General features: G+C 35.5%; 4 protein-coding genes across 7 annotated transcripts; 1 reads left to right on the top strand and 3 right to left on the bottom strand.

Moving 5' to 3' along the window:
* Window positions 1-6922: 6922 nt before the first annotated feature.
* On the bottom strand, window positions 6923-10182 carry LOC117631743 (E3 ubiquitin-protein ligase MIEL1). Its single transcript, XM_034365033.1, has 12 exons — window positions 9969-10182; window positions 9756-9843; window positions 9595-9651; window positions 9473-9505; window positions 9294-9371; window positions 9039-9082; window positions 8888-8928; window positions 8043-8125; window positions 7871-7962; window positions 7715-7784; window positions 7562-7603; window positions 6923-7403 (listed from the first exon to the last, which is right to left on the bottom strand). Exons 1-12 carry the CDS (start codon window positions 10016-10018, stop codon window positions 7278-7280), a joined length of 804 nt encoding a protein of 267 aa, XP_034220924.1. The 5' UTR covers window positions 10019-10182; the 3' UTR covers window positions 6923-7277.
* A 1089-nt stretch (window positions 10183-11271) lies between these two features.
* LOC117613795 lies at window positions 11272-15994 on the bottom strand. The gene is made up of 4 exons (XM_034342372.1): window positions 15450-15994; window positions 14653-15143; window positions 13738-14429; window positions 11272-11343 (listed from the first exon to the last, which is right to left on the bottom strand). The coding sequence occupies exons 1-4, from the start codon at window positions 15992-15994 to the stop codon at window positions 11272-11274; spliced, it is 1800 nt and encodes a 599-aa protein (XP_034198263.1).
* A 1338-nt stretch (window positions 15995-17332) lies between these two features.
* On the top strand, window positions 17333-18608 carry LOC117614832. 2 transcript variants are annotated; one of them, XM_034343746.1, is made up of 2 exons: window positions 17333-18092; window positions 18277-18608. In XM_034343746.1, the coding sequence occupies exons 1-2, from the start codon at window positions 17495-17497 to the stop codon at window positions 18417-18419; spliced, it is 741 nt and encodes a 246-aa protein (XP_034199637.1). In that variant the 5' UTR covers window positions 17333-17494; the 3' UTR covers window positions 18420-18608. The 2 variants fall into 2 exon arrangements, with proteins under 2 accessions (XP_034199637.1, XP_034199636.1); XM_034343745.1 differs by having other exon boundaries at window positions 18274-18608.
* Window positions 18609-19182: 574 nt separating this feature from the next.
* Window positions 19183-23383, bottom strand: LOC117614486 (lipase-like). Of its 3 annotated transcripts, none has more exons than XM_034343311.1 (11): window positions 23189-23383; window positions 23021-23090; window positions 22426-22505; window positions 22056-22121; window positions 21930-21977; window positions 21769-21836; window positions 21373-21445; window positions 21127-21288; window positions 20170-20364; window positions 19764-19852; window positions 19183-19606 (listed from the first exon to the last, which is right to left on the bottom strand). In XM_034343311.1, exons 2-11 carry the CDS (start codon window positions 23085-23087, stop codon window positions 19393-19395), a joined length of 1062 nt encoding a protein of 353 aa, XP_034199202.1. In that variant the 5' UTR covers window positions 23088-23090; window positions 23189-23383; the 3' UTR covers window positions 19183-19392. The 3 variants fall into 3 exon arrangements, with proteins under 3 accessions (XP_034199202.1, XP_034199201.1, XP_034199200.1); XM_034343310.1 differs by having other exon boundaries at window positions 23021-23101; window positions 23193-23383; XM_034343309.1 differs by having other exon boundaries at window positions 23193-23383.
* Window positions 23384-24468: the final 1085 nt, after the last annotated feature.

Genomic DNA, 24468 nt, shown 5'->3' with positions numbered 1-24468 from the left:
GGGTTTAAAGGCAAATACATTTTCTTAGTTGCATTTTTCAAGGGCTTCAAAAATTATTGGGCGACTACTTGAAGTTGGTGCAAATTAGTGGAATTACTTTTCAAAAGTACATTTTTGTTATAAATCCATGGAATGTGGATGAGTGTAAGCCTATAATCTATATTTAGTGGGTTAATTTTTTATGGTTGTAAGCCTATAAATAGGTAGTTATCAAAGATGAAGACAACAAGTTCATAGAACAAATTCTCTGTATTTTTCTTCCTCTTATTGATCTCTACAATTCTCCTTAGTTTTATAACACGTTATCAACACAATACTGCTCTTGGTATTATTTCTTTATCTGAATTTTCTTTTATGTCTGAGCTAGAGTCATCACATAGTATAGAGTTCTCTTTGTACTCACCATTGGACTTCACTATGCTCGTTTTAAAAAATAAAAATAAAAATTTCTTAATCTTAGGCATGAATGCCATGTTCGATATTTTTCTTTTGGTTGCATGCTTGCTTTATATTTTCATTTCTCATCTTATTAAGCTCTGGTGCTTTAATCATTCTGAGATGATATGCCTTATTTCTTTTTTAATATTTATGGCATTTTGTAGGTTACACGACTTTCATTGTTATTTCATATATTCATGCAATTCTAACCTTATCATGGTTTAGTTTATTTATTTATTTCTTTAAGCATGATTTTAATTAATTATTATATCTTATGATGAATTTGTATTATATAAGATATCAGGACCTGAAGTTCCTCGATCCTCATCATACAACTAGATCAGGACCTAAAGTTCCTTGATAAAATTAGAATCTAAAGTTCTTTGATTTTAAATAATTGAGGGCCTAAAGTTCCTCAATTCCAATTGTAAACATCTCAAATCAGAAGTTTTGGGAGATGTATTAATCTTTACTCCATAAACAATTAGAAGTGGAACAAACGAGACAAGGCAAAGGGCCCCCCAAAATATGACTTATAATTGGGGAAGCTTGTCATAGTTGTGGTACATATGGGCAATGGGCACACGTCTACCGCACGCCAAAACATTTGGTAGATCTTTACCAAGCCTCAATCAAGGGCCAAAAAAAAAAACGGTTGAGGTACACTGGTTTGAAACTAATCCTATGGACTTGTACCCACTGAATATAACCCACCTTGATGTTTCAAACTTCTTCATTGATGCTAATGGAAAATCACATGATTCCATGATTAGTGGTGGGGTCCTCCCAACTAATTTGATGTCTTATTTTCTTTTCAAATTTTTTTAGCTTAATTTGGATATTTTATTTTGATCTTTTCAATTATATTTTTTAATTTATTTCTCGTTATGTTGGATTGTAAGTTAATGGTAATGTTTTTGTATTACCCCCAATATTGACAGCCAGAGGCATCTATTGGAGAAACTTCATACTTTCTTTTGTGAGTTGTATTACACAACCATTAAAGTAGTTGAAGCCCATATCATTTTATATAATTACAGTATTAGTTTGGTTGAGGCATGTTTCCAACCAACAACAATTCCTCCATAAATCTCGTTTATGGCATTCAAATACATTTATGTGCCTATTGCACAAAAATAATGTACACGTTGAATTATCAATCCAAATTGAAATCTAAGTTGGTTTTGGTTGTGCTCGCACTTTACTATATGTCCTAAGGATTGTTCCTTTCATGAGACAATTTTCCCGCCATCAGGAGGAGATATGACAGTTCCTGAAGAACGTCGTGAAATAGTGCTGAATCAGTCCACTTTTGTCTCATCAAGATAATGCATATATAAGTTATATATGCTAACATGCATTGATATTCTGGTATCACAATCCATTAACATTATAATAAGTGAGTATCAACTAATCTGTTGCATACCTGAAGCATGAAAAATCTATAGGTTCTAAAGATTTTAACTCCCTAAAAGTGGAGATTATTTGAAAATTTCAAGCCCTATAAAAAATAACGCTCTATAGGAGGTTATGATCTACATATTCTAAATAATTCATCATAAAAGAGATATTTGTCCCATAAGTGACAACATAAGCCCCAGAAGAGGCATTAGTACCCCAAAGCAATGAGATACTTATAAATTATGCATGTGCATACACATGAGAATTGTGGGATCACGAATTGATGATACATTTGGTTTATTAGTAGCTACTACAATCATTAAGGGCTATGATTATATTAAATCTCGTTTTATGAATGTCGACAAGTTAAGTGATTGGCCAAAATGAAAATAGTCAATTCCATTTATTACTAAATATGAAGTGTTTAATATTGAACATATAGCTCAAACACATAATTTCAAAGGTTAAGTATGAAGGTTACATATTGGTGTTTGTGAAGTGAAATAAGATCACTAATATGACATAGGTTTCCTGGTAGAGACATGGTTTTAGTCTCCCATCCCATCCTAGATGCATTTATATTTGGCTTATTTATGTACATGCCCCCTGTGCTTTAAAAGTTGTCTCATATTACCACATGTTCTTTAAAACGTCTCAATATACCACCTACACTTTCAAAAACTGTCTCACGTTACCTATTTTGTCAGTATTAAGAGACGTTCCATTACGTGATGTGGCCCCCACTTTTTTTCAGTCGCTTAACAATGGAGAGTAAGAGTTATTCAATTTCAGAAAAGAGGGTAACCTGACAAACTTTCGAAGAAAAACCACGAGTGGCCCTTCAAAACAAAAACAACCTTTTTCTCGGGAATCAAGCTTCTAAGGAAATTATAATCAGGTAAAATCTCTTTCTCCAAGCTTCTTGAAAAAATCTGTGGACAGAGAGCCAAAGTTTTCGCAAGGTCCTCATTTGAAACTCCGAGAGATATGAAAAACTGAAGCTTTAGCAAAAGGGTTTGCTCAGGATTGGCTAAAAGAACTTCTGGGTGTAACATGACAAACTTTGAGAGCTGGGCTTCAGGGAGTCCATGGTTTCTCACAAGGGCCAAGATGGAGTCTGCTCTTTTTGGGTTTGCAACTCGACCTTCTTGGATGCTAAAATTGTAGCTTTTGGAGACAACCTACATGAGTTTATGAGGTAAGTGACTGTGAAATTGTGTTGGTTTGCCGAGATTTCTGAGGTGAAGTGTCGGCAGAGTAACTGATTTTGAAGAGAAAAATTTGAGGGTGTTCAATCTCCAACAACAAACCTTTTAGTTTTGAAGCAAAGGTAGAAGAAAGTATTGAATAACCCAATCTAAGGCTCTTCAACTTGAAGAGCAATTCCATGTTTAGAAGTCAATGATAATCAATTTCTATTGGAAAATCAAAAAACCCTAGTTGAAACCTAAGGCCTGAGGTAAGTTCATTTTGGAATGTTACTCTTGTTGCAAAGAGCCCCAAAGTAGAAGTAGAAGAAGCTGAGAATGAACTGGGGGCGCGAAGACAAAAAACAGAGCAGCTGATTTCTGGCTAATCTCGGCTTTCATTTTGATACGGATACCCAATTTTCTCTTAAGATAACCCGGCTTGATATTTACAGCCAACTCCTTAAGATTCAAAGTCCTAGAGTTCTTATTTACACCCAGCATTCAAAGTCTTTAATACCTGGTTAAAGTGGCTTTCGTTTTGATACCTAGAGTTCTTATAAACCCTAACCTTCTTCTCTAGATTCTCCCAAAATCCGAACCCCACCTCAGATTTTCATAAACCCTAGCCTTCTTCTCCCAATTTCCCCTCACCCAAATACCGCATTTTCTAAAACTGAATAACCCTTACTATCCATTGTTAAGCGATTGAAAAGAAGTGGGGGCCACACCACGTAACTGAACGTCTTTTAATACTTATGGAATAGGTAACGTAAGACAGTTTTTAAAAGTGTAGGTGGTAAATTGAGATGTTTCAAAGAATATGTGGTAATCTGAGACAACTTTGAAAGCACAGGGGGCATGTACAGAAATAAGCCTTTATATTTCTATAAGTACAATTGTTATTTTAACGCGAAACTTATAGCATGTGTTAAATACATATTTATTAAGACTGTATGGAACATGGAAATCTTCAAAGCTCATGAAATATTTGAGATATATCACATGAAGCGGCCCCTTGAAGGATATAAAGTACCACAATATTCTTGATTAAGAGTTAACATTAAAAGTCCAAGTATTTTAAATTCAAATTTGATATTGTTGTAACATATTCTAACTATTAGATTAGTTGTTGATGCTCCTAAAGAGTTCAATGATTTATGAAGACAATGTTGCTTGTATTGCTCAAGTCAAAGAAGGGTTTACAAAGAGTGCCATAGTTTTAGAAAAATCCAAGAGATTGGAGGTAGACAAATTCGTTCAAAAGAAAACTTGGTGAACCTTTTTACCAAAGCTTTTTCGAAACCTATATTCCAAAAGTTAATGAAAATCATGAGTAGATATCAATTAGGGGGAGCATCCCAATTTTACTACATACATGACATATGCACGTTGTACTCTTTTTCACTTCAACTAGGTTTTTGTCCCATTGGATTTTTTCTGGCAAGGTCTTAATGAGGCAACATAAGCATATCCAACACCATATCAATGACCTTCTCTTCAGTTTTGTCCCATTGGGTTTTCCAAGTAAGATTTTTAATGAGGCAACAATGTGATTGTATGGTGGACATTCAAGGGGGAGTGTTATTGTTCACCCATTTCGGTTTCTACACCTGTGATGGAAGGGTAAAGTTCCCCACTGCCTTGGAAACCATTGACTGGTCAACAAGTCAGCTTTCTTTGGTGTGTGGGCGTGCCACTGTTAATAATGAAAATCCTAACAGACTTCTTAAAAATGGATAACTTGCGCCCCAAGTTACTAATTTCTAAACAAGTGATTGTGAATTTGGGTGTGGAATATCTCCCAATTAAATTCTTTTCCTACCTCAGGCTAGTGAGGACTTTATAATTTATCACAGTATAAAATTGGTAGTTATGGCCAAAATAGATGATAATAAAGTGGACTGTTTTTAGGCAGAGCTCCCTTTTACAAAATTTAAGAAGGAAAAAATCAACTCTAAAAAGACAAAAAGATGGCTAGAATCCCACTTCTGCCTGGGTAGAAGCTTCTGATCTGGGCTGGACCGAATACATTCATGTTGGACTGAGCTGTTAACAGCTTCAATTGCTTAGCTTTAGCTGTAAATCAATACCAAAGTTCAATTTTGGCAGAGCTTTAATCTACTTCAAGCCTTGGGTGGCTTTTGAGCGGGCAAAACTGCGGCTTCTTTGATCTGAAGGGGCAGAAGTGGCTGGACTTGAGGACTTAGCAAGCTGGAACTGCACTGTAAAATTTGTTGAGGTTTTCATATTTGTGAAAACTCAAACTCTGCTTGTCTTGTTTTTTGCTAAACTAATTTTGTAACGAGAGAAATCTCGTTTTGAATAACTTATTTCTCTAAGCCTAAACTTTGAAAGTTCTGATCTATAGCTAGCTTCTTTGTGGCTCAAATGAGCTTTTAGTTGATTCTGATTGTTTGATTGATTGCTAAATGCTTTTTTTTGTCTGTCCTTTGCTCTATTCACCCTATCTTTATATTTATAAGAAATGTTCTGGAGTAGGGTTTCTTTCTTTTAATAATGGGCGGCAAAATTCTCAAAAGATCTTTCATTTTAAAATAAAGAAGAAGTGGTTTTTATCAATTCTGGCAGATAGGCTCTCAATAGTCAGCTCTCAGTATCTCTGAATATATAAAAGGGTTTTAATCTTCTGGTGGCAGAGATTTCAGAGACGTCCATTCTTTTTGTCTGCCTCTGTCAACTCTTTATCAACTCAGTTGAAATTGTTGACTTTCCTAAAAAAGATTCACATGGGTCTGTTTCCTTTTGGGCTCCTTCTTCTCTTTTAATCACACTCAAGCCCTTTTGATTTTTCTGGAGTCATGGGCTAATTGCTTTTCTTTTCGAGGCCAAAGTTTATTTGCAGAGCCCAGATTGCTTGGACCCTGTAGTTTTGTCTTTGTTGTTTCTTTTTGACTTTTTGGGCTGGGCGTGCCAAAATTAGGCCCAAACAGTTATAAATAAATCCATGGAAAGTAGATGACCACCATTATATCAATTATCTCCACCTTTTGTTGTTGTGTAACATATGTTATTAGTATAGTAATTAGTAGCCTTTAATCTATATTTAGTGGGTCAATTTCTTATGGTTGTAAGCCAATAAATAGAAGACAACAAGTTCATAGAACAAATTCTCTGAATTTCTCTTCCTCTTATTAATCTCTACAATTCCCCTAGTTTTATAACAATCTTAGTTTATTTCTTTACTTTCATTTTTACCTATATCGGCATGGGATATATTAGTAATTATACTACTCTCACGTGTATACATAGTTGGAGATTCGCATTTTGCAAGTAAAATTGAGAAAAATACATCTTAGTGCACTTTAAGCAAACAATAACATATCTAAAGTTTAGGTCACTTGGCCGAGACAATGAGCCCCCATTGCACCTAATTTCAAATCCCCTCTTCATATAGATTAGATTAATTTTAAGTAGTACAACAATGAAACATCTACTTTATAATCAAGACATAGATATTAGATACCTCGCTTGTGTCCTTAAACATAATAGCACATGAGAATTTCCATTTTCATTAATACACATATTTTGCAGAGACTTATGATTAAAGTGCCTTTGTTAATGAATTATTTGTTAAATTTATTCTTGATGATGGATGATGTGGGGTTTTCGATCTCAGAGATGGGGCTTCAAGCCCCCATCACATATGGGGATCCAAATCCCCATCATGATCGCCTTGAAGTTAGTTGTGGCAGAGAGTCTTTTTTCTCATAATTTCTTGCACTGTGTAATGCAATTTGAAGGAGAAAATGACTCATATCAGCCTGACACTTGCAAGCCAACATCCTAAAGGGGTTGCATTTCCTCCATCCACCCATTGGCCTCTCTCTAGTGTTGCACAACATGCACTGAAACAAATTATCAAATAAAAATCATCTGATCAATGGTTCAAAGTATATATAATGACAGATGATCCTTATTATCATCTGGCATATCTTTCATTGGTCCATAATACCATTCCCTTGAATTGCAGTATATATAATGTCTATATAAACCCAAGACTCATCACCTGGGTTCCACATAAATTGGGGGAAGAACAATAACGTGGAAAAAGTTCGATGGACGCATACAACATTACAATCATTTGAATCATAATGCAATGGCACAGAACCAATTGAGAGGATAAAAACCGAATCCCCATTTACGTTGTTCATTAATGGTGCAAGCTTTTCACTGCGCCTACCAGATTGGATATATTCCTGGGATGGGAACCAATGTCTGAATGTCTGGTCATTGAGGAAGAACTGGGGGGGCAATCGTGCGGGTGTTGTATGATTTGCAGTGGTTGCATTTCTGCCCAATAATGTGGAAGTAAACTTCGGTAGTGTCGTTGCAATCATTGCACAGGATCCATACCTGCAAATTATCATTGCTTCTTAGACTTGTACATATAAAGAGTTCAGGATTAGTGGGGCATAGCATTTTACACCAAAAGAGAAAGGGCATGTCCTGGTATTAGAGCTAGACTAGCCTTGTTTTATAGGTAGGCCTGAACAAGGATGAAAAGTCAGTACCTTCTTGTACCGGTAATCCTCAGGCATCGCTGTTGCTTCTATCTGGCAGTTTGAAAATGTCAACAAATTAGTATGAAATCTTCATTGCTACCATGTAACTAGTATCATTCGACCAAGACAAGAAAAATGACTGAAATCTTTGTAAAATTATACCTCCTCATCTATTCTCCTCCAGGTTCTGGACATGTCAATCACTGACTTGGAGCATATTGGACAACAGTATCTGAATAATTTAACCAATTTGAGTTAGCAAGCAAAATAATTGTCTTTTGACTTGTAAACTAATGAAATTAAAGTGATTCCACTTACTTGTCACGCTTCATCATTTCATTGTAACATTCACAGTGCATTGTGTGACCACATTTCATTACAGTAGTGTCTTTCAGCGAGTCGAAAAGGAACTGCAGAACACAACATGATAGTTTTACCTGTGACAAAAGTTTCCTACTAGTATAACTGCAAAGGAAATTTCAAGACAAACCTCATAACAAATGGGGCAGTGGTGCCGCATGGAGTTCTCCACACACAAGTGATTATCGCGTAGGCCAACTGAATAGCAAGACCCTGAAAATATATAAAGCATATTTATAAGAAAAACTCTAACAAAATACTATTGTTAGAAAGTAACTTCTTCAAAATTAAAAAAAAAAAAAAACTTTTCCCCACCCATCCCCAAAGTCAGAGGAAGAAGTCCCACAGACAAGAAAGGTTAACTGGAAAGATTTTTCAGAAAACCAATATGAATAAGCTGATTTGTAAGCACAAAGAACTCAACGTCATAGAGAATGAAATTTCCCATAGCAAATAAAGATCCAATGTGGTAAAGGAATTTTTAATATTTTGACAAACTAAACCAAATGCAAACCCATAATTAGAAGTTCAAGGAAGATAGAAAAGTACATGCATTGCACAATTTTAGCAACAGCTACGACCCAAAGCAAGGCAATCCAGATTCCATGAATCAATGACGTAAAACCTCTCTAGCACCCATTTTATGCTTAATATACTGCAAATGAGAGGACAATTACAAGCAAATGCCAGGTCGAACTACAGGGTGTAGAGAATGCAGGGCTAAAATTTTCATTCATCCCACAATTTAATGAATGATTGGTAGCACAAAACCCAACTGGTTTTTTCAAAACTAAAATTAGCACTAGAAAATGAATGCTATTGTCCAAAAGACAGATCTGAGTAAATCAAAATGTAAAACAAAATAGTATAGATTTCTTGATTTCAAAGAATAACTAATTGCTTGCAAGAAGTTCATTAAGAGGGCAAGTTTCCAATTTCAGCGACAATATTTCCATAATGGTTGCAAGTACATACCACACTTCTTGCAGTGATAGAAATTCTCACGACCGCCAATTCTGTTCTTCATAAAACAGTTTAGATTAAGAAACTCCTCAATATCATGAATTTTTATGACAAAAATCAGCCATATATAAAACAGGAAAAAAAATACTGAAATGGTACTAACCTGCAGATCCCACAATCATTACAATGAAATTGCCCTTTATCAGTCTGCATGGTATAAATGAAAAGGCATACCTCAAAAAAGGAGGAACCACCAATACCATATAAGATCACACACCAACTACCAAATCTGAATCTAGTTCATTTCTAGAGAAAGACTGATAAATCAACAAAATCAAAGGAAACAAACTTTTCACTAAATATTTCTTCTTTAAATTTCTGGGTACGGTAATTCAATTTGAGATGGTAGTAAGCTTACATCATCATCGTAGAATTTGCAAATTTCACAGAAATATTCCCCCATACTGACGCCGCAGTTTGTACAGATTCGTGCAACCTAAAACCAATACAGGTATCGAAGAAAATCAGAACCAAGACCGCGTTTTTCTTTGCTCTTTTGTTTAATTTGGATTGAAACCAACATAGGAAGACACATACCGGCTGCTCTGTGTCACAAACTGAACAAACAACCTGAAACAGCACCACAATAAACACAATGAGAAAACTCAGAGAAGCAAAACAGAAATAAAAAACAGAGAGTACGGATATATTTCACGTACTTGTTTAACATCGTAGCGGACGAGCTCATGCCGATCAAAAGGGTTGCTCAACATGCTCTGAACAAATCAAATGTACCCAGATGAGAAACGGGTGCATAGCCCAACCACCAATTTTATGAATTTATGAATTGAAATGCTGTTTTAGCTAATGTAACAAATACCGTGGCTTCGTTGTGACAATGACGACATGGATAGATCTCGTTGCAGCACGGAGCTCGAATCTGGCATCTTCTTCTATAATGCTTGCATCTGCACAAAGAAAAAGCAAAACCCAGAAGAGAAATGAAACAATCAGTCACAAAAACGCGAACAAGAGCAAAAATTTGAAGGAAATGAAAATGGAAAGCAAAAAGAAGAAGGCGGCAGATGCGTACCCGTAACCCATTTTTCCAAAATCGAGACGTTCATTCCCTGAGCCTCCCATGGGAGCTGGAGAGGAGATTTGCAGAGAAGGCTAAAAGAACGAAAGGAAGTTTCCCGATTTGGGAAGGATGGGTTGGTTGTTGGCTTGGCTCTGTTTGTCTCGATCCCTCAATTAGACAGAGACAGCCATCACGTAAATGGGTCACTTTTACATTACTCCCCTCATTAAAATAGTACATTTTTCTCATTATTTAAAGGCTCGGAAGCTGTAAAATATTAGAGTTTACAAAAAGATATAATATTTTTATTGTTTTTCTCATTTGCCATGGTTGTGCATACCCACATGGGCAGAGTCAGAGAAAGAAAGAGAGAGAAAGAGAGAGAGAGGATAAGGTGGGTAGGCAGAGGCTGGTGACTTTCATGGCGAAAAGGATAGGCGCCGTGATCTCAGCGAATCAAATTTCAAGAGAATGAGAGCAGGCTTACCAAAACAAGCAATCTTTTGGGCATTTTAACAAACACTTGCAAGGCCTAATTATATCAACCCTTTTTCCTTTTTCACGGAGAAGGGGGAACGAACCGATGAAACCAAATCCAAGCAGTTTTCTTTTCTTTTCTCTCTTTTTCTTTCATTCTTGTCTGGTTCACGTAACGAATTTGAGGGGAAATTACTTCCTATGTTATTTTTCAAAAGATAAAAAATAGAATATTCTTTTTTCATATTCGGTAATACAGGGAAAGAAACCAGAAGATATCATTTTATTTTATTTCTCATATTTATTTTAAGTAAAAATGTAAAACAAAGTTTGTATAATTTTTCAATTATACTTATATTAAATCAAATAAAAAATAATTCTAATAATATATTATAATTCTAAATTATTAATATGACAAGATGATCATGAAAAATGTACATTTAATGTTGGCTCATTTTCCCAAACTTTCTCACGAGAAAGGAAAACAAAACCCAAGTTGGGAGGAGGGCTTCAATTTCCTCCTTACTTTCTCATGTGTCATGCAATCATTTCTCATACCTTACCAAATATCATAAAGCAATTAATTTCTCATCCTCAAACCTCATTTTTCAGGAATCAAACCGGGTCAAAGTTTTTAACCGGAGGAAATGATCGATGAATTTTACATATTGACCCAAAATTGAAGGACGACTGAAATTTGATAACAGAAAAGCAGTTAAGAGCCCTGACTTAGTCACTGGCTTCAATTTGGACGCATCAAATGACTTCATCTTTATCCAGTTGTTTTCCCATACTTGTTTGTCCCTCACGCTACCTTCTGAATTTCTAGCTCCAATACTTATTTCTTATCCAATTCATAAGATTCTAGTAGGATCTTGTGGGACCAAACTATCACTCTAGCACCTTCCATCTACAACATTATTAGAACAATAATTCAAATAAGGTCAGACTAGTTCAAGCAGTTGATGATACGCAAAGAAAATTTAATATTATATCAACGGATAATAATTACTTACGTGTGTAAAACAATTGGTAATAACGTAACTTAAGGCCATCTTCAGTCATGAACTATATCTCAAATATAGTTCTAAATTAATGCAAAATTTATTTTCAGTTATGGGCTAAATAAAATTTTGGCCAAATTTGGAGGGCCATATTTGACTCTTTAGTCCTCCAACTAGACCAAATGTAACCCAGCTTTAGCTTAGGCCAAATTTATAGTGGGCTCTCATCCATGTGCTTTTCAACAATCAATCATTAAAACACTCCTCACTCTCTTTTCTAAAAATAATAAAATATAAAAGACCTTAAAATATAGTCATGCATAGTTGGAGATGGAAAAATTTAGCCATACATTATTCTATAAAAAATTAATATTTTGAGGAGCTAAATTTTTAGTCATGAATTATATTTAGCCTTATGACTGGAGATGGCCTAACAACCTAAGTTGTGAACTGATTTAATTCATTATTATATATTTCAATAAAAAAAACTAGAATAAACATTAAGCCATTGTCATTAATTTATTAAATTTGCATCAATTGCGATTTGTATGTTCATTGTTCTTGGGAAAAACTGAGGTGGAGTTGACACGACTTCACATGCATCTTGAGGTTAATGGGAAGTTGGAACTGTTTCTGTTCTGTACACTATTGCAGCTATATTTAATTTTCTTTATTCATATTCTAGGGGTCTGTGCAAATGGATGGTATTGGACCCTCAGAATCTGAGATCCATATATACATTTCAGAGATTTCATATATATATATATATATATATCTCTCTCTCTCTCAACTATGTGGGAGAGGAGAGGGAGGGGGAGAGGGGAGGGGGGTGATGGGCTCAGGTCTCACTTCAAATATATTCATATTTACTTACCATATGGTCAAACTATGCGGTGGGAGCAAATAATCGCACGGCAATGATAAGGCACCACGTACATGGACCAAATTGTCCTTGTTAGGGGCAAGAGAAGTCTCACGCATTAATTGCAGGCAATTGGAATTATTGCCAGAGAGCTCGCAGAGGTCGCTTCCTCTGCCGGGGGTAATGAGGAGCCCACACGACATAGAAAGGCCCTACAAGGCCTTGCGCTAGACAAATGCCCATGATTGAGCTAGCTCAACATGGGACCAAAAGCCTATCTAGCCTTGGGTTAGGACAGATATGGCCTAAAGGGATAAGCCCAACATGACTTGTCTTCATATTGCACGCCTGTAAAAGATTAGCCCAAATCTTGGAGATTTCCCTCATGTTCACCTACTTTGGGTAAATATCTCACACGTTCCAAGTCAAACATCTAATTGACTTGATGTTCACATCAGCAAGTATTTCATACCCCTGATTTATGTCAAATATGCAGCCTCCCACGACAATAAATCAGCCACCAAAGAGCTAAATATAAATCAATATCCGCCTCTTGAAGAAGGTAATGTTCTTTGAACTAAGAAACTCTACTTTTCTCTTTATATAGTCGAACTGACTTAAGCATTGAAAGCTCTTTGACTTACATCACACTGATGTGTTTCAAGCAGGGCCGTCCCTGAGATTTTGAGGGCCCTGTGCGAAACTTAAATTGGGGCCTCGCATAATCTAATACAAAAATACTATAAAAATTTGCCATAACTTAATGTCATAAACAATTTTTTTTATAACTAAAATTCACCATCAATAAATATGAAATGACAATCAGAAATCAAATTCATAAAAATTTAAATGTTTCTATTTGATAAAGTTAAATGTTTTGTACAAAAATAAGCTCCTTGTGCCCCTATAAGATCTCTTGCTGCCTCTAATAAGCAATCTGTGTTTAATAGGAAAAAAAAAATTGGCAATCACAAATTAAAGAGTAGTTGCACACAAATGTCATTAACAAATTAGATTATATTGCATTAAACACAAAAGCAACAACAAAAACATACCTGATTATCCAAAAATCATTCACTTTTACCCCAGAAGAAAAAAAAACACAGCTAGTACAATACTAATGTCTGAAAATTGATCTTCTTGAATTTTTAGAAGAGAAATCATCAATCAAATGTTCATAATCAAGTTTTTCAAGAAGTTCACTTTCAATTGAAATCAAAGCTAGTCCATTTAATCTTTCTTGCGACATAGTTGATCGCAAGTATGATTTTAACAATTTTAATTTTGAAAAACTTCTTTCCGCAGATGCAACAGTAACAGGAATAGTCAATAGGATTCTATATGCAATGAATGCATTTGGAAAACAATTTAATCTTTTCAAGAAATTTAATATTGCAATAGCTGTGGTATTTTCTTTTGGTAAAAGCTCCCGTAAAACTTTCAACTCAACAAATAAATCCTCCCCATCGACGTCAAAAAACTTGTCATTTTTCAAAATGCTTTCCAGATGACTACAACTATTCTTCAAATCGCAATCATCCAATGAATTTAACTTCTTTGAAGTAAACAAAAACCCAAAAATATTCTCATACTCTTGATATTGTTGAAACCTTCTTCGTAAAGAACCAATAGCTTGATCCACTAAATACAAGAAATAATCAATTCTAAACTTTTCTTCAGCTGATTTAGGAACTGATTGGGATGGCTCACAAGTATTCTCATCAAAATGTTTTTTTCTACGAATTTTTCGCTTCTCAAGAAACACCGGGTCAATTCCCATGTCAGTAGCAATTTCTTTAGCAGTATACATAGCTTCTGTAAACCCATTTTCTCTATACTTTTCAAAAAATGTAATCAACCCTTTCACTTTATCAATAGCAACATCAATAAGCATGTCTTCAGATTGTAAGTTTTTGCTAACTACATTGACAGCACCTAATATATCATACCAAATAACCATGCCCAATAAGAACTCAAAATTTCCAAGTTCATATGTTGCCAAAGAATTAGCTTCACTTGTTATTTTGGAGTCACCGTCACTTTCTGCTAACTGAAGTAAAGCTTCTCTTAAATCTGCAGCTTGGAATCTTATTGCTCTTACACTTTCAATACGACTTTCCCAACATGTAACTGACAATGATTTCAGAGTTAAGTGTTTAACATTATCTTTCAATATCTTCCACCGCTTTGTAGAATTAGCAAACAATGTATAAATACGTTGTATGATTCCAAAAAAAATCTTTTGCTTTTCCACAAGAGTTTGCAATATCGCAAAGTGTTAAATTAAGACTATGACAACCACAAGGTGTGTACAATGCTCTAGGATTTACATCCAAAAGTTTTCTTTGGACACCTTGGTATTTCCCACTCATATTTGATCCATTGTCATAGCCTTGTCCTCTCACATTATCAATATCAAGCTTAAGTTTTTGCAACACCGTTTGCAACTCTTCAAAAAGTCCTTGTCCTGTTGTATCATTCATAACCAAAAATTCCAAAAAGAATTCTTCAACCTTTATTGGATTAGTAGAGACATCCACACATCTTACTATCAAACTCATTTGTTCTTGGTTGCTAGCATCTGGAGTACAATCAAGAATCACAGAAAAATATTTAGCTTCTTCAATCTTTTTAATGATTGCACTTTTGAGCTCAGAAGCTAACAAAAGTATCAATTCATTTTGAATCTTATGACTAAGATAATGATAATGAGTCTCTTTATCATCCATACGTCGAACATGCTCCTTCATAACTGGATCCCACTCTGCAATCATTTCCACTTGGCCCATAAAATTTCCATTGTTTATATCATGGATCTTCTCATTACTTCCACGAAAAGCCAAACTATATTTTCCAAGATATTTCACAATTGAAATTAATCTTTTTAATAAATTCCTCCAATGCTCTTTCTCTTTCTTGATTCGGTTTTGAACAACTCCATCAATTGTTTTATTTTTTTGCAATCTAATACGAAAATCAATCCAAGTGCTCATATGATTGATATGTTCAATACTTGTCTCATGCTCTTTAAGTCTGCCACTAAGATGTATCCAATCTTTAAATCCCTCATTTGCTAAATGACTTTTTTGTGGCCCTTTTTTCAATAACTTACAACAAAAACAAAATACTTTGTTGAGATCCTTTGAATACATTAGCCAATCTCTATCATGTTGCTCTCCATTTGGCAAATAACGAGTGTAAAATGTTGAAGAGAAACGCCTATGTAAATGATCTTTAGGACCTTTTCCTATTAATAGATCTCTTATAGGACCTTTTTCCACTAATAGGTCACGGAATTTGGGATCAATATTATCCCAATTTCTTGGATCATAAATATCCAATGGAATGGACTGGCTTGGTTCTTCATTGAATAAATCAGTGATGTTCTCATTGTTATGATTTTCTATGTCTACATCTTCAACATCTTCATTATGATCATCAATATCAGCATTTTCATTGTCATCATTCTCATTCTGCTCAGCATTACCCACACATTCATCCATATTTTTTTCAATATCTTGCAATTCAACATCATCTTGTTCTTGTTCATTGAAAATATTTTCATCAATTGTAGCATGTGATTCTCTAACAATGAATCTATCAAGAGCTCCTCTTTGAGATTGAGTCAATTCCTTGATTTTTCTTTTTCTAAGCCGTTTTGTATATCCAGAAACATATTTTCTAGTAGGTGGCATGTTTAGATTACAAAGAAAAATTCCAAAACCCTATAACCTGGAAGAAAACCCCAGCAAGAAATAGATAAATATTTCTACAAACTATATTCTCATACAACCAATCATCAACATGATAATAATTTAATAAAATAAGTCATGTAATATATAGAATAGATTGAAATTTAGATACATACCTGAATTTGAATTGAGATTTGAATATGACTATTCGATTTTGAGTGGTCTTTATGAATTCAGGAATTAGGGTTTTCTTTTTTTGGTGTTCAAATTCCTGAAATTGAAAGAATAACAAAAATTGTCAAAGGATTGAAAAAAGAACCAAAGAGAAATTGATGAACAATGATGATTACTTACTAGAAAATCAGAGTTTAAGAGAAAGAAGAAGTATGAAGCTTTTTTCGTGGTGTTTTGAATGAAGAAAGTACTTTTCTTGGAGGAGAAAACCTTTTTTTATTTTATTTTTAAGAACATTTGGGGGATATATCATATATTTTCCTCCTTTGGTAAGGTTAAGTTAAGCTTCACGTTGCCTGTTTGTAAAGGCTTTCTGTTTTTTTATTTTATTTAAATTTTATAATTATGTAAAGTTTGAATGCAAAAATAATATCAAAAAAGGCTAGCCAGTAGAACGACCTCAAGGAGCATCGAACTCGGGCCCTTTTGCCAAAGAGAGATGCGCTCCATCCAAATCCCCAAAACACGCTGCTGTGCAAATATCCATACGCTATACTATATATACAATTCATATAATATTAATATATATATATATATATAATATAAAGAATTTTTTTTTCGGGGGCCCTGTGCGGTAGCGCCACTTGCACCACCCCAGGGCCGCCCTTGGTTTCAAGGACTTACAATCATCTCTCTTTTCTTGGTTTCAGGTTTTCAAAGTCCTTTCCGGTGGCATACAAATTCATTCCCCACAAAGATATTGTAGAGTCCAATTTTTTCTTCCAAAAATAGATTTCTAAACTTTGTCTCATTGAGTATTGAGTTGGTATTGCCTTTTGCAAAAGTTGGGTTCTAAATATTTCCCTAAAAAGTAATTTAAGATTTAATTCATGAGCGTTTAGTTTTTCAAATGTGTTTTATTTCAAAACGTGACGATTCGAACAGTTGAATGAATGAATGAATGATCATCGCCAGCAAAAATGTTTCCTAATTACTAAGGCCTTTTACCTATCTAAAAATACACCAAGGCTTAGGCAAGGCATATTGATGTTGAGATAATGAGCTGCCAATAAACCTATCTCCACCTTGAAAACACAACGAAGAAAACGGTTCTATATATAAGCATTATGTGCATGACAACCAAATTACACCCATGCAAACCACAGCTCCAACACAAACAAATAACCAAATCAAAACACAACAGCTTTCATTGCCTCCATCTCTAATCTCTCTCTCACATATTAAAGGGAGCTAAACACATTAATCTCTCAGCCTCTGTCTCCTCTCTCTCTTCTCTGAGACCTCACAACACAAACACACGATTGAAAAATGGGTTGTGGGGAATCAAAACTGGCGGTTGCCACCAGCAACACCATCCTCCGCCGCAAGAAATCCAATGTTGGGGGCTCTTCCAAGAAGAGCAAAGACATCGAAACCGTCCTGGAAAACGTGGACAACGGCAGCTCAACGGTGCAACAACCAGCAGATTGTAAGAGCAGCGAACAAGTACTCGACAAGGATCGTGAGAATATTAATGTAAATAACAATGTTGGTGGCCGCGAGCCAGTGGCGGCTGAGGAGAAAGCGAAGGACATCATTGTAAATAACGAAGATGGAGATTATGAAGACGATGGTGATAAAGAATCCTTGGACAAAAGTAACAAAGAAGAGCACGGTGAGGCTGCGGAGAGGCTGATCACCCACGGCTCCCCAAACCGTTTCTTTTCGTCTAGGAAATTAGATGAGGAAGGAATTGATGGGATTATTTCTGAGGGCCGGTCTGGAACGTCTGACTATTACACTCCCCGCTATGGAGCCGGCAGCAAGGGTAGCTTGTACTTCAAGGTAGACGATGATATTCTAGAAGACAACAAAGAATTGGGTTTGGAAGCAGAAGAAACGAAAGCCCCAGAGACACAACAAAATGGTTTGTGACCTCAATCATGTTAATTTAATGCATATAGTTTATTTATAAAACAATACATATCACATTGCATGTATATAAGAGCAACGTGTAGATTCATAATCTGGCAACATAAGTATATCTATGACAAGTCGTTAGTCAAACGTATTATTTGCTAACCTAATTTGGTTATGTGTGTGTACAGAAGAGCCCGTAAAACCGGAGGAGAATTTGGTGAAGGAAGCAGAAGTGGCAGTCACAACAGCCATTGCTGAACCCAAAGTGGTAGAACCCAAAGTTTCTATCCTTGATGAAGAAGAGAAGAATAATCTGAATCTGAAAACAGAGTGAAGGAACATGTGGGTGATTCGCTAGCCAAGGATTTGAAGACAAGCTTGGGTGTGAAAGGAAAATTAAATCTGAAAAGCATTTTCTCCTACATTTACCTTCTTTTGTAATTGATCATCACCTAGTTTTTATTGGTTTTGCTCCTGTGCTGAACTCTTGCTATGCATCTAAACATGTAACTTGGACATAGAATATCTAGTCCTACTGTGTGTTATGTACTTGGCAATGATGATAACATTACAAATTTGTGAAATTAATTGTTATATGCCAAACTTAATCCATCGATTTCAACCACTTAATATCCGTATAAGAATATTGTGAAATATATGTAGATCAAGATCGTGGGAAAAATGAATCTAAACAAGTGGCAATAATGTAATTGCATTTACGTATTCCATAGTTGGAAGGTTTATTATTAATTAGTAGAATAAACAAGGGTTGCCTAAACCTTATGCAGATAATTGAGAAGACTTTTAGAAAAGAAAAGGGGGCTTAATTAAGTGACAGGCTATAACTAAAGTAAGAAGAAATATAACCTTTTTATTAAGAAATTGGATTCATGGGACTAGAGCACCAAATAAAGTCTGCATTAAGAAATTGCCAGGTTGATCACATTCAAGTTCAGCTTGGTTACGAGTTATTTTACTCAGAAAAAAAAAAAGGCAACGTAGACCCTCGATCTTGTCGGATGCAATTTGGATTTAAGCTATACAAGTTAGAAAACTAGCATTTTCTGCATAGAGAACGGCCATTATATATACACAAGTAACACAAATGTCAGCATTCATATCCAAAAGAATGAAGATGAACACATTAATATATACACGTGTCATTCGCAGCCTTGGCCCCATCCCACCGATATTTGTCAGCTATGGCATCTGAAAACAAAACGCCTACGACGAAACAGCTTTTTAGGGACATAAACCTACAACTGACCTCTCTCAGATTTCTTCCAAGAGAATCATTGGCTGGCATTCTACAGAGGTTTTGCCCCAGCTTCTGACATTGCATTCAACTTTAGAACAGGAGTTGCAAGATCTCTGGACAGTACAAAATTTCCTCCAAGATCTGTTCTGCTGTATTCCACTACCCCAGGACCCATCACAATTCTACACCGTCTCCATGTCTTCGCCATTAATTCAACACCAAAATAAACTAGATGGTCGGAAATGCTGTTCCCACTCACCGACCTGCACAAATTTCCCGAGAACTTGTATCATCTCTTCTGATAAGATTGTTCTTTTCAATTCAGTATTATATTGTTCTTCTACCAATAGAAGACAGGGTGGAAGAAAAGAAACCAAGGAGAAAACTTTTGATGACATCACAACACAAAAGAGAGATTACCTGCTGCAGGTTGGGTCCTCGCCAGAATCATCACAGATCTTCTCAACCTCATAAACAAGACTTTCAATTCCAACGTTATAAAGCCACACCTAGAGTAAGAATAGGGCTCTCAATGGTCAGAAGAGAAAGAAACTTCCAAAGTATGGTCATAAACATACATGTTTATGATTCCAAAATTGCCTCAAAGGTGCAGATAAAGATAGATTTGGTTACAAAAGCAGTGTGCTAGTGTATATCTAAGACTCTTATTCATCTGGCATTATTCTCATTACTCAAACTATTCACAAATAATGGGCCACCAAGAATATGCTAGAATAAAGTACTTGATCCGTTTATTCTCTAATTGATATTAAAGGATTCAAATTGAACACATAAGTAATCCACCTCTGTGGGTTAGAAAAAATACCTCTCTTGGGAAGTGGTGGTATGTCTTCTGAGGAAAATAAGTATAGTATGGAGGCAAATGAGGAACCATATCATGTTCATTTGTAACTCGTATAGTATTTGGCACAAGTTCGCTAAAGTAAGATGCAAAAGCTGCATTACCAATACGAGGTTGTCCAAATGTCATAACTTGAACATTTCTCTCTTTCTGATTGACCTGGATTACAAAAAAGAAAAAAGAAACATTTCAATGTTACTGGTTTGAAGAACAAGCTTCCAGAATAACATTCACAGAAGTAACACGAGTGCAGCAGGGCCAAGAAAAACTCCAGCAAGCAGTGAATGCAATTAGACAAATTCAAAAGACCCTTGTAGAATAAGTTCACACTCTTTTACACTGACACACTAACATATCTTGATCAGTTGAAGTGAAAGGGGATAAGATTAATTGAAGCTCCATTGGTAATAGCTACGTTGACATAACATATGAGTCAAGCTCTGACATGATACGATACCTAATACTACTTAGTTGCTTGCTACTACAGCTATTGCATACAAGTTACAACAATCCTCTCACAGGACTTCAAATTACCTGCCTAAGGCTAAAACATTATAACTCGCTAACAGAAGTAAAGGTAACTGCTCATTGTGGGTCTTTGGACCAAGTGAACCATCAAATGTAACTATATTCAAAACCATGCATGCATTTATTGTTTAAGCAATCATGACGACCACAAACTACTGTTTTGAAGAAAAAAGACAACCAGTCCATTACCCCGACTCAGAATTTATCCGAGAAAAATAACAAAAAATGATCCTCATTCAGTAGTTACCCAGAACCTAGAGATAGCATACATTGAAATAAAAAAATTACAAAAAAATTTGATGGAAGGCACTAGGAAAAGAAAAATTCAAACAAATATTGCTATAGATGAAACATGCAAAATAGAGACTCGCTTAATTATGAATCTATGATTACCCTTAGATCAAGAGCACAAAATGAAGCCATTGCCCCGCCCATTGAATGACCTGTAACTATGATGTCAATATCTCCATAGAACTCCTTAGCTCTTGCAATAGCATTTAAAATTCCAGGGCGTATGGTTGTGTTGTGGTAAGCGTTAAAAAACCCATGGTGCACCTAAAGCAATAGAAAAAGAATTGAGACTTGAAACTTTATATTCCAGCAAGCAACAGAGTAGAGAAACTTTACTGTAATAAATACCATTGCATCAGGCATGCCAGGGTAATCTAAATCAAGCTGTTTCCAAAATAAATCTTCAACCCAATTCTGTATGCTGTACACATAAAGTCAACCATTAGTCGACTAACAACTCTGATAAAAGAACAAATCAGATTGCCTATGGTGATGCATATATTTTGAGGTAATGCAAGGAATCTAGATGTTAATTTCTCAATAAGTGCTGTATTAATATCCTTATTATTAAATTTTCTTGTCACCTATGTTTTCTTATGTCACAGACAACATAGTTGGACTGCACAACTGACCAGCACAATTCATGAGCAAACCCCTTCTATTGGTCACTGGGTAATTTGGGCTCACATAAATAATTCAGCAAAAATTTTAATCTCGAATGATATAAGCACTCTAGCACTCTACCTGTGTTCCTGAGTCCCTCTAAATGCAATTATGATGGCATTGGGATCTTGTGCCACTCCAACAAAAGCCTGGAGAAAGTAAAGAGTAATGACAATGTAAGGCAGAGGCAGATAAGAAAACAATTTTAACACATAAAACCAGGCTTAACTATGAAATTGCACCTGTAAGCAATGCTGGATGTCAACAACCAGCTCAATCATTTCAAAATCCTGTTCACATTAAAGGAGGAATAAGGTCAGCGGTTTTTAGGCATAAATTTTTTGAATTGATGCCATAAATCTGAGTACCTTAATCAAACCGTCACATCTTGAGCATGTCCAAGTAAACAGCTCTGTCAAATCTGATAAATACACCTACAAGTGCAGAAGTTTGATTTCAATTGTTACAAAACTTATAGGCAATGCTACTACTAATAGTTAAAATATTGACATCTAATCCAGCAAATCTCCATAGTTTTGTTTCCTATTTAATTAGACAGATTTAAATACTCCCCAAAATAAACCTTTCCCTATGTCACAATTACAGCATACTCGGAATCACAAAATATATCGTACAATTTGCAAGGGAAATTTTGAGGCTACATATTTCCGTAACATAAATGTTTACCAACCAAATCCTCGTAAATGGTCACACAAGCCAATATCTCATGAAACTTACCGTGGAAGCGTACCGCACTAATATAGTGGCAAGCGTATGATTATAGACGGGGCCATGATCCTTGTGCTTAATTTTCAGTTCTGCATTTAGAAGAAGGAATAATTCCTTGTTAAAAATGTGTTCCATAAGCTCAACAACAGCAAAGTCTATCTGGGATCTACCCTAAACCATATTCAACCCATTTCATCCGTAAGAATCATAACACAACTAATTCATATTTGTATAATTCTCAACGTATGCGCTTCCCTCTCTTCTCCTAAGTGAATGCTACTACCTCTCGAGACCAGGGCAGACTAAAACCACACCAACTTTTTAAGTACATTGTAACAATGTAGAACCAACAATACCACCCATATTGCAAATGCTATCATACATAATTAAGCAATTACGTAACATATACACATATATACATCCACCAGTAAAGACTGTTAAGCTCGCCCACTGTGTCTCCTCAACTAATTTTTCTCCAACCAACCAAAATTCCTTCAAACCCAATTACAATTTCTACGTTCACAACAAGAAATTAGTCTAACCCAAGACCACCATCAAGTTAAACATTTCTCATAAAATTTTGATGCATAAGTTCAAATTTTACCTCTTCCAGCAGAAAAAACAAACATCCATGTAAATACTACAAATACCAACCATCTCCTTTTCTCCATGCTCTGGTAAAATGCTTGCATCAAAGGAAACAATTTAGGGCACAATTCAGCAATAATTAGATGCAGAAAGACAATTAGACAAACGGGCCAGGACGACTCACTCACCCCACGGCTTCGGAGCTCCGACGGCCGTCGAACTGTGCCGGTTACGGTGAGCGATCAGCCGTAGATGACCGAAACGCACCGTTTTGGAGACGCTCGCGGTGGTTGGCAACGTGTTAAGACTGTTGAGGGAGACCCAAGAAAAGGAGTCGAGGAAAAATAAATAAATAATTGAATCAGGTAGGAGGAGTTGGGCAAACCACGGAAAGAGAGAAGAAGGGAAACAAAGTTTGTTTTATTTATGTCCAGTAACAAAATTACCCTTTCTGTCACTGTTGTGTTTACCGTTGATCTAATCTTTTTGGAGGGCACTTATGGGAATGTACCGTGATTGAGACGTGTCGGACTCGCAAGCGCTGCTGATGTGTGTTTTTATTCCTGATTGGGTTTGGGGTTGGGTTTGGGATTGGGATTGGGGTTGGCTTTGGATCATACGAATTTTGCCTCCATAATTTTGCCTCTACTTTATGAAAAAAAAATTCCTTTCAAAAATATATATACTTTTTCTGTCGTGTTATGATTTTACAGACGCAAGTAAAATATTATGCATTGATAATAAAAATTGTTTCTTTTGCTCCAATGTTAGTCCATATGTATATCCAAAAAAATTAGTATAATTAATACCGTCACTAAAGCATATACTGTTATTTTGTTGACAAAAAAAAAGGAATATACTTTAATTGTTGACAAAAAAAGCATATACTGTTATGGTTGACCCAACAGAGCATATACTGTTAGTGACTACAGAGCCTTGAATTAGAGACTTTCGTTAATTATTATTATAAATACATTTAACATGAATTGTTCAATGTTGGAAAATTTAAAAACCTTGCAAGGAGTTGGTCATTCACCCACATGTGAAGCCCAATCACTACAATTATGAACAAGAAACTACATAATGTCGTGGACTATTGTAGCTTGTATTGTTATTGTTATTATTATTATTTTTTTTGCCATGAATTATGAATGGAAGTATTATCTTTCTATTTTTTAGTGTTATTTTTTTTCCAAAAAAAAAATTTGAACTTTTACACCATGACTCCTATAAGGTAGGCCTAATCATTTGGCTCGCGGGCTCATGGGCCGATGGGGGCCCACCTGGCCCATCGAAAAAAAGCCCAGCCCAGCCCGCCTTTGGCCAGGCTAGGCTTGAGTTTGGATGTCTAAAGCCCGCCCGCCCACAAAAGCCCGGCCCGTTAGGCCCGCATACATATATAATTATGTATAAATAAGAGTTTATGTTTAGAATTATATCACTTAAATCACATATATAATTTGT

Source organism: Prunus dulcis, chromosome 1 (genome assembly GCF_902201215.1).
Source record: "Prunus dulcis chromosome 1, ALMONDv2, whole genome shotgun sequence".
NCBI lineage: Eukaryota > Viridiplantae > Streptophyta > Magnoliopsida > Rosales > Rosaceae > Prunus > Prunus dulcis.
This window is presented reverse-complemented; position numbering and strand designations above follow the sequence as displayed.

Bases quoted from the DNA above. Each gene is read 5' to 3' on its own strand.
- LOC117613795 (XM_034342372.1), bottom strand. From the start codon at position 15,994: ATGCCACCTACTAGAAAATATGTTTCTGGATATACAAAACGGCTTAGA. The intron at 15,144-15,449 runs GTATTCAAAGGA...TGGAAAATATAG, and splicing joins CATGATAGAGATTGGCTAAT to TTTGGCTTTTCGTGGAAGTA. The intron at 14,430-14,652 runs GTGTCCAAAGAA...AATCATTGTCAG, and splicing joins TATGAGTGGGAAATACCAAG to TTACATGTTGGGAAAGTCGT.
- LOC117614486 (XM_034343311.1), bottom strand. From the start codon at position 23,087: ATGGAGAAAAGGAGATGGTTGGTATTTGTAGTATTTACATGGATGTTT. The intron at 21,837-21,929 runs GTGCAATTTCAT...TACTTTCTCCAG, and splicing joins ACATCCAGCATTGCTTACAG to GCTTTTGTTGGAGTGGCACA. The intron at 20,365-21,126 runs GTAATCATAGAT...TTTGTAATCCAG, and splicing joins TTTGTGCTCTTGATCTAAGG to GTCAATCAGAAAGAGAGAAA.
- LOC117614832 (XM_034343745.1), top strand. From the start codon at position 17,495: ATGGGTTGTGGGGAATCAAAACTGGCGGTTGCCACCAGCAACACCATC. The intron at 18,093-18,273 runs GTTTGTGACCTC...GTGTGTGTACAG, and splicing joins CCCAGAGACACAACAAAATG to AAGAGCCCGTAAAACCGGAG.
- LOC117631743 (XM_034365033.1), bottom strand. From the start codon at position 10,018: ATGGGAGGCTCAGGGAATGAACGTCTCGATTTTGGAAAAATGGGTTAC. The intron at 9,844-9,968 runs GTACGCATCTGC...TTCTTTGTGCAG, and splicing joins TTTGGAAAAATGGGTTACGG to ATGCAAGCATTATAGAAGAA. The intron at 7,604-7,714 runs GTATAATTTTAC...TCAAACTGCCAG, and splicing joins GGAGGAGAATAGATGAGGAG to ATAGAAGCAACAGCGATGCC.